This window comes from Stegastes partitus, unplaced genomic scaffold (assembly GCF_000690725.1).
Source record: "Stegastes partitus isolate 25-593 unplaced genomic scaffold, Stegastes_partitus-1.0.2 Scaffold1557, whole genome shotgun sequence".
Lineage (NCBI taxonomy): Eukaryota > Metazoa > Chordata > Actinopteri > Pomacentridae > Stegastes > Stegastes partitus.
Genome location: NW_007579288.1, coordinates 125345 through 134793, shown reverse-complemented (window position 1 = coordinate 134793; position 9449 = coordinate 125345). Strand labels below are relative to the sequence as shown.

Below are 9449 nucleotides of genomic sequence, written 5' to 3'. Positions count from 1 at the left end.
GTTTTAATTTTTTCCAGCTTTCTCTCTTTTTGATTTCTCACGTTCTAACTGCATCAACCAGACTGTGTACAAAGTAATAATTCAGTATGACTGATACTGATTCAGGTGCAGCTTTTCGGTTGAGCTGCAGCAGACAGGAGGCGAGTTTGGGAACATGTTGCACGGGTCGATTTCAGCTTTTCTTAGAATTTTCCACAATAAATAATCAAAGAAATGAAACTCTTGTTTGTTCTCTTTTGGTGATTTGTGTCGATCAGCTGAGTCCTTCATGGCTGTAATGTTTCCGTAGGTGTTCAGGACTTTATGTTGAAAATGAACCACGGTGAGGAATAAAAGCCACCAGAGGGTCTCTGGTTCAGGAGACCTGAAGGTCTGCGGTGGTTGGAGGCCTGCTGCTTGTTCTAAAGCGAGCTCTTGTGTTTCAGACGCTCCTGCCGGACTGTGCAGGCCGATGGAGCAGCGTGGAGGAGCAGGACGGGGAGCCGAGAGCCCCGGCCGCCGCGACGCCTCCAGCCCGGAGGAGAGGGCCGACAAAGGGGAGAGTCCGGCCTCCAGCGGCCCGCCGCACTGCAAGCTGGGCCGCCTGGAGGTGAACGGCAGCCCGGCCAACCCGCGGGTCCGACACAACGGCACGCCGCTGAGGCCGCTGGGAGGTCAGTTTACCTCCATGATACAAATCCCTGAAGTTCAGTTTTATCCATGAAATCTAATGTTTTTCTCTCTGGCTGGGAAAAAGGAAGTTATTTCTGAACTGACTAACTGTCCAAAATAGAAGGATCTGGCTGATAAATGACTTAATTTCTGTAGATCAACAAATAGTTTTATGCTTTAATTACATTTCCCAAAGATTCTGCACAAAAGTGATCTTTCAATACAGCGATGCAAAACAAAAACTTCCCGTCTAACATACGACCAGTTGGCTGAAAAGGACTGGAAAGCAATAAAAGGAGAAGATCTGTTTAATTTGTGATGCATCACAAATTAAACACATCTATTTACAAAAAGCATCATTTCTGCGAGTCAGAGCTGCTTTAACGCTAAAACAGTTTGCTGGTTTATCAGCTGGTCGACAGAAACGTTCTTTCTCATCAATGTTTGTTGAGTTTTTATGTGTATTTTATCATTTTTAAATATGTTTGCCTCCTCTCTGCTCTGAATTTTTGCCATGTGAGCGTTGGTCGCAGCAGCGTCACTAACGGCTTCACAGTTGCACTTAAGATCGCAGAATTTTTTAGTTTTTACAGAATCTGATTCGTTAAAATGGTTCATTTTTAGTAGATTTTTAAATATGATTTTCAGGGGAAAAAAACGAGTTTGATTTCAAGCTTTCTATTTCTGACACGAATCACGATTTTATTTCTTTATTTCTATCTCTTAGGATGGAACCTCTCACAAACCTGCCGGCAGGTTGTTGGTTGTTTTTGGGTTTTTTCAGATTATTGCTAATGATTGATAATGACATCCAATGATGATGTTTGTCAGGCCTTCACACCCTGACCCTGCAGCGTTTACGACTGATGATGAGTCTTTCTACAGTTCCCAGGTCTGATCAACGGTGCAACTTTGGACTTTATTGTCATTAGTAATTTTTGAAGATGCCTTTTTTTCTGTTAGTGAGTTTATTCGTTCTTGCAGACGACATGAGCGTCTTTGTGGGAACGTCGTCTGCAAACATTCAAAGGTGTTCTCAGACATACGAACACTTCTTGCCTCCGGATGTCGGATGAGCAGGTTTGTTCTGAGCAGACGGACGCCTCAGGCAAGGAGGCACTGAAGAAGTAACGGTGTCTTCTGGTGTGTAACAACGTGCCATGACGTTAGCATCAGCACCTCTCGATGCTAAAGCAGTGAGGTGTCGGGTTCGCTCTCGACTCCACAGCCGTGCACAGCCATCCCCTCGTGCAGCTGAAGACATCGTCATGCATCACCACACAAACATGGCGACGCACACATCCCTCCGCCCTCGCGCCGAGCGGTCGGCTCGCCGGCCGATAGCGTGCCTGATGCTGCCGCGGTTTGGCTCCGGCTGATCCGCCGCTGCCCCGTCAGGAGGACGATTGATAGCTTGTTAATTAGCAGTTCCTGTGGGAGCGAGCAGTGGACGGGATGGGTGTGAACGCTGCAGCTCAGCCTTCGCCCAACAACAAGTCCGCGGCGCTGGAGCCGTGGCAGCGCTCCTGAGCGCGACATGCAGCGCTTTAATAGCGGTTCTGGAAACAAGTCTGATCCCTTGTGGGTTTTAATATGTGGTTCAAACACAAATACAGTTGTACAATCTAACGCTGGCTTACATGCGCGCTGGCAGCTGCCCAGTTTAACCAGAGTCGCACAATGAGACCACCAGGCAGCTCCACCAGGCAGCTCCACCGCTGCAGCGCTCAGCGGGCGGAAATGAGCGGGAAGACGCCGCCGACAGCCCCAGCTTTCACCCAGATCCTGCTCTGGAACAAAAGACGGGCCTGAACAGCTCCTCTGTGGCGGGTTTGTGTGACGAATTACTCGACAGCACTTTAACTCTCTCTGTGTGGTTTCTGCTGAAGTCCTGCAGCTCAGAGGAAACACCTCGAGTGAACGTGGAACGACATGGTTCTGCTGTAGATCATCAAAAAAAACAACAATGACAGCTGAGTTTCTTATGTTCTTGTTCTGCTGTGCTCAGCTGTTAACATGCTTGAAAGAAATAAACGGAGACGGTATGAATTTTAGATATTTGAACTGGGAGCTGCTCCGTGGACACAACCTGCACTTCATCTGAGAGTCTCGCTCATTAGCTTTCTGCAGAATTTAGTTAAAACCAAACATGTAAACAGGACGGTGATTATGATGGAAGATCCTGATTTTAGATTTAGTTAAATGACCCAACAGAACCTCGACTCACAGAGTTCATGGACAGGTGGAGTTTGATAAAAGGGTTCATTTAGGTGATTTTAAAAGGAGACTTTCAACCTGCCTGGTCGGTGGTTGCTGCTTTCAGATTTTCCAGATGTTTAAATCGTCATCGCTCAGTTTTTATTTGATCCCTTCGTTGTTGACGGTTACTCGAGGTTCTGACTGTCCGTCCCGTCCAGGTCTGATGATCCCGGTCTACTGCGTGGTGGAGCACGCCGACGCCGGCCTGAGCGGCGACTGCGAGGGCCGGAGCGACCGCCACGCCGAGTTCGTGCTGGTTCGGAAGGACGTCCTGTTCACGCAGCTGGTGGAGACGGCGCTGGTGGCTCTGGGGTACTCACACAGCTCGGCGGTCCAGGCCCGAGGTCAGTAGAGCGCCGGACCCGACATCAGCCGTACAATTCATCACATTTCATGCCGTTGATCATAAACTTCTACAACTACAGGCGACACCGATGCTGTTATGAACACAAAGACAACGTGGCTCTGCATGTCGTAGATGTTTAACCTTTATTTCCATTTTTGTTCCTGCTTTGTCTAAACGCTGCGTCCCACAATCGTTGTCACAGGACTTTTGGTGGCAGCCAAACCGGCCGAGGCGTCTCGGCTGCATCGTGGAGCTCAGAATTTTTATTTTTTGTTGAATCCAGCTCCTACAAATGGTTGATTTTTAAATTATTTATGTAGAAAAAAAATAATTTAGGTTTTAATTTGGTTGTGTTTTCTGATGGAACGACTCTTTAAAATGAGTAGTTCAGGAACATTTGGAAACTTGAAAATCTGGTGTTTGACTGTCTTCATGGTGTCATTTTGGTGATTTAAAAAAACAACATTTCACACAGTTATAAAATACAGCACGTCATTGTAAAAAAAAAAAAAAGTCTAATAGTTTAAGTTACTTCCAGTCATGTCGGATGTAATTTCAAAATAAAGGCCCGTCGTCTCTCTTCACAGTTTGTCTAAAAACAGCCAAAATAAAGATGAAATTCACCAAAAAGCTTCACAGACTGATCAGGCGTCTCTGCTATAAACTTCTCCAACCAAAAGCTCAGCCACGTGACTGAACAGCCGATCCGTCGAAACGCTTCCGTTCTGACTTTAAACTCACTCAAACAAGAGAAAAATCCCACAAAAACTCAATCTGACAGTTAAAAAAAAAATGGAAAAACTGCAACCATGACTGATGATTGAAGCTTGAAAACACCTCGCAGGCTTCTTCCACTCTGTCCAGCAGCAGTGAGCGCCCGTGAACTGCCCGATGTATGCGCGACCTTGACCTTTGTCTCATGGATGGAGGTTAAATCACCAGTTTACAGGCCTCCAGTGTCTTCCTACGTTAGTGTAACAAACGTATGTCTGTCTGTGTGTTTTCAGTCATACAGAGATGTTCTGGGAAATGCAGCCTTTGACTTCTGTAATGCATCTACTGACCCCGAAATCCAATCAGTCCGAGAAGGGACCATACCGAGGTCATGTATGAAGTTTCAGCTTCAAGCTCCTCTCCTGTAAAGCTCCAGACCGTTAACGGACAAAAAACACGACTACGGTCCAGTTGACCATCGATGTGCGACTATGATAATCCTGAAAAACGTTCCTCAGCCGTCTGATCACTAACATCTAAACGTTACTACACGCTAACTGGAAACACGTCGCGCTTCTTGCCGCTGCTAATTGATGATTTATTGATTGTTTCCAGCAGCAGGATATTAGCGGTTTTCCACCCGTGAGCGCTTCAGACAATCACAGCACAGGTCTTCTAAAGGTACATGTGAGCTGTGGTTTAATCGTAGCAGCTGGACTGGACATCCAAGAGGCTTCATCAGCTCTGACTGACTGGTTGGGAGTTCCACATGCTGAAGGAGACGTTAACACCTGAGTCTGGGGTTGGTTGGAGTCTTTTGTGGCTAGATGTGAAGGTGGAGCACTAACGACTCACATAACGAGAGGGAGGAGCAACAAACCCCTCAACTGAAACCCAAACTCAGGTGTTAACGTCTCCTTCAGGATATCAGTATGAGAAACTCCCATCTAGTTGGTCGGAGCTGATGAAGCCTCTTGGATCAAACGTCTTCAAAACACTCAAGCAGGTCCAGCTGCTGCTAAACTACCACGACCTGGAGGACTGAGAACCTTCACAAGCTGTTTTCTGTCCCTCGTGTGCAGCCCGACGGTGAAGCTGGGTTTATATGTGAGCGTCTGGGGGATCAGGAAAACAAGGAGTCCACGGTGAAACAACAGCCTCGGCTGCAGCCGGCCGCTCCACATTCCTGGTGTCCCGTAAACACAGGGCACCCAAACCGAGCGGCCGACGCCCTGCGACCCCCCCCGCCTCTCCCAAATAGCTAGGTTTTGTTCTGAGAAATAAGCCTTTTCTTTTCAAATAAATAATTTCTGGCTGGAGTCGTGCATTTTTCCCCCGGTGTGGTCACGACCAAAATTATACAGAGTCTCTTCTATTTTCTTCTGCGATTGAATTGCATCTTGCATAACTTTGACTGCATGTGTATTTTTAAACTCTTAACTGACTGGCGCGGGGTTTTTTTTTTCTTTAATTAACTTGCACATTATGGCTAATTAAAAAGCAGCTCCTTCGTATTTGGAGTGTGCGGTCGCTGCTTGGGTTTTAACGGGGGCTTAGGTGAACTGCTGAGTGGAATGATCAGACTAAATTTAACTCACCGCCACGTTTTTGGAAACTTTCGCTGATATTACTCATTTAGAAATGACCGTTCGCCGTGTCTTAAAGCCTGCAAACCGCCAGTGTGGCCCCAAAACAACCCAAACCGTATTTTAAGAAGGATGCTGCACCGAGGAGGGATTATCTCAGAACCAAAACATTTATTCTCTGCAGGATGAAGTCCTGCACCTCCTACGTGAACACCACGCAGACAGAGAGACAGAATGACACAAACAAGGAACAAAAACTGAACGTTTAAAAAAATTAAAACGTATGAACCTCAGAGGTGTTGCAGGAAAATGAACATGCCACAGATGTTTTCTGAACTTCTTTCATGCCTAAAACGCTGCCTGCAGTTCAGCCAAATAGTCTCTGTTGGTTTCATAGCTGCACCGAACGCGCTGAATTTTTGTTTTTTGCAGAATCTGTTTCGAGAAAACGGTAAATTTTTGGCAATTCAACAAAAACCAACAAAGCAGAATTAAGTGATTTTGAATTTTAAGCTTTCGCCAAAACAGCTCTCAAAGTCTGAACATTCTTTGTTTTTGATAAACGGTGTCTCTGAAAAGCGACTAACCTGCAATCTCAGTGAGGTGTTCAGGGACACACGTCCTCCATTTGTTCATGAGGTATTCCAGGTGCTCTTTGTTCCAACAGTAAATCTGAAACGAGCAGGTTGCTTCAAACCGAGGCGCAGTGACACGTTCTGTTATTTTCAATCTATTTTATTTCATATTAGTTTAATTGTTTTGTGATACATCGAGTTCATGTTTGTTGATTTTCTGTGTCTGTTTTTTAAAATCGTTTGTTGCCCCTGGTTGTTTGTTTGTTTTTTATCTACATCTCAGTGGTTTTGGTGGTTTTTCAGCCTGGAATGCAGAAATTCATGGTTCTGGAGCCACCGTGTGCTTTAATTCATGGCCTCCGATACGAGTCAACCAGATAATACAGAAAGAAGATTATCTTCACAAATCAGCATATTTAGATTTTTTAAAAATATATATAAATATAAAAAAAAAAAAAGATTAACAAATTAGAAAAATCTAAGATATTTATCAGAGCAAGAAGCTACGAAATCGAAGCTTAAAATCCTGAGACTTCACCAGATTCTGTCTGGAAACACACAATCTGATCTGCAGGCAGAGGAGGCCTGGACACAGCTAGAGGATGTAATGAGTCGAATGTTTGAAGCGTGTAGAGTCGAGATTTAGAAAAAACAATATTGGAATATATTATATTGGTAAAATTAGAAAAAACATCACCTTGTAAACTCTTTTTGATGATTTCTGACTTTATAAAAGGTGACGGGAACTAAAACAAACAGGACTACAGACCTGTGAGAGACGTTTAAAACAGCTGCATGTTCCGTCAACAATGTTCGTCCTCGACTGATTATCGGACTTCTTAGTCTCTGGATGACAGACGGATGCTGCTGGGCGGTGGACCCACCTTCAGGGGTTTGTGTTCGGGGTCTGCAGGTCGGTTAAAGCGATTTTCTGCACCGTCGTAAAAGTATGAACTCTGGAAGGAGTCGATGACCTCACGGCGTTTGCTCGTCGACATCAAAACGCCGCTCGCCTTCGCGGCCTGCGTGGCTCTGATGTCGAGCTGATTTCACATTTCTCCTCTGATTAATCAGCTGCGGTGCAGCCTTTGTTCTCTCGCCGCCATCCTCATGCGATGGAGACGCACAAACACACGAGCGAGGCCTGCGTTTGATTTAGAAGAGCCTAATGTGATTAGGCCTGTTTAGATTTGCACTTCCAGTCGCGGTCGTGCGGAGGCCAGGGGAATGTGGATGGCTCGCGGTGATTAGAAACACAGAGAGATGAACTCGTTTGCTGTTGTGTGTTTGCTGTCAGGCATCATTAAAGTGGGCCGCTGGAAGCCGATGCCCATCCACTACCTGACGGACGCTCCGGAGGCGACGGTGGCCGACATGCTGCTGGACGTTTACCACATGGTGACGCTGAGGATCCTCCTGCACAGGTGGGCGTCCCACAGCCACTCAGCTCTTCATCCACCACGTTTTTACGTAATGTTCACTTTCAAACAGCACGTCATCCAGCTCTGTCATTCTGGACTAAACCCAGCATCACACCTGTCATGTTTATCTTCAAGTAGTTTCTCACTTTATAAAACGTCCAAAGTGCTTCAAAGTGTTTCAGAAGACGTCAGAAGTCACATCTTAGGAGGATGGAATCAACCTGTCTGTTAAACCCAGCGCTTAGCTGATTCATTAGTGGCAGCTTTATGCAGAAGCTCTTTAACCCAAATGATGTTTTTAATGCTAAAATATATCCATTAATTTTAAAATGTACTAGTTCACAAAAAATCACATGAATATTTCTTGATTAAGAGTCAAATTCTAGTTATTTACTTGGATTCCTGAAGAGAAAAGTTAGTTTTAGTGGTTGAATGTTTGATTAACTTCTGACTTCTCAGCCCAGTGATTTGGGATATATTGGATCAGATTTGGATATAAAAGGTGAATTCACTTTGACTTCCTGTCGAGAGCTGAGTGTGAATTAAACACTTCATGATGCTGGATGGTCTCATACATTCATTAAACACTGCATATGGATTTATGTGGGCAGACACAGCAGAAGATGTAAAATAATTTAACTTATGAACCGTAAAAGACAAAAGCAATCAGCTCATGTGACCTTTACGACCTCTAATCGCTCAGCTGTGTTTTAGCGAGCGTGGCGGCGGCTGCTCGGTCCTGCAGTGAGTTGTTTGTGTTGTTTGGTGCAGCTTCGCCCGGCTGGAGGAGCTGCCGTCGGAGCAGTGGAGTCACGCCACCGTCAGGAACGCCCTCAAAGAGCTGCTCAGGGAGTCCAACCAGAGCGCGCTGGCCAAGGAGTGTCCGCTGTCGCAGGTAACGGACCGGCAGGGACTGGGCAGGTCTGGACGGGTCGGGAGTCTGTCACCTCCTGATGCAGCTCTGTTCATCTGATGAATCCTGATAAATCCTCACTGTAGGTTCATTCGTTTGCTGCAACATAAAGTCCTGCATCTCTACAGGAGCAGAGTTAGAATCAGAGAGCCCACAGAACACCAGTCGGCAGTCCAGTTTGTTTCCGTCCGTCTCCGTCAGCCTGCAGGTCAGCCGACCAATCCACACGTCTGACTCAGAAAGACGTAAGCCAGAAAGAAAATACAGTTGAACTTCTGGATTTATTTTACCGAAATGGAAAAAAGCCTTAGAATTTGATTCACAAGTTGTTTTTGAATAAACTAGTGTCTCCACAAACTACAGATATTTTACTTTCAAGTAGAAAACGCTGCAGTTCAGCCTAAAGGTCATAGCTTTTTGTGTTTTTACAGAAACACAACTGATATCTGGCAGTTTTGTTTTAACGAGTCTTCTTGAATAAAGATCTTTCTGGTGAAAACCAAACAACAGACCGGATGTGAACAATGAATACCTTCGATTTTAGTCTTAACAGCATCTAAAAGCTAAAAAGTTTCATTTAATCCTGTGAAGCCCAAAAACCAACACTGGGTTTAAACATGGATATATATATTTTTTAAATACCAAATTGACTCCATTTATCGGAGCCAAAAAACTGTAAAATCATAAAGAATGACCAGATTTTTAACTTCCCGTCATTCTTTGATCCAAACATGTGCGATGAGCTTTTCTGTCGGACAAATTAAACAAAGCTTAAAATCGGGATGTTTCACTAAAACCGGTTTGTTCCACGTGTCTGTAAAGTTTACGTGAGCCGAATCCTGTTAAGAAAAATAAAAAGCAGAAGTGATGACTGACTAAAGCGTGTAAAGAGTTTTTAGGTCGAGACAAAGACTGTAGAAACGTAAATAGTAAAATATCTGTAGTCTGTGCAGCCGCTTGTTTTTCCAGTTTTAGAGACAAAAC

At 45.0% G+C, this 9449-nt stretch overlaps 1 protein-coding gene across 1 annotated transcript in view; it reads left to right on the top strand.

Annotated features, from left to right (window-relative positions):
- Positions 1-9449, top strand: part of LOC103371280 (DNA-binding protein SATB2) — a 45671-nt gene that overhangs the window by 12824 nt on the left and 23398 nt on the right. Inside the window, exons 2-5 of the mRNA XM_008300544.1 lie at positions 426-653; positions 3069-3254; positions 7429-7555; positions 8324-8447. Coding sequence (XP_008298766.1) covers positions 452-653; positions 3069-3254; positions 7429-7555; positions 8324-8447 — 639 coding nt within the window. The 5' untranslated portion in view covers positions 426-451. The remainder of the gene's footprint in view (positions 1-425; positions 654-3068; positions 3255-7428; positions 7556-8323; positions 8448-9449) is intronic.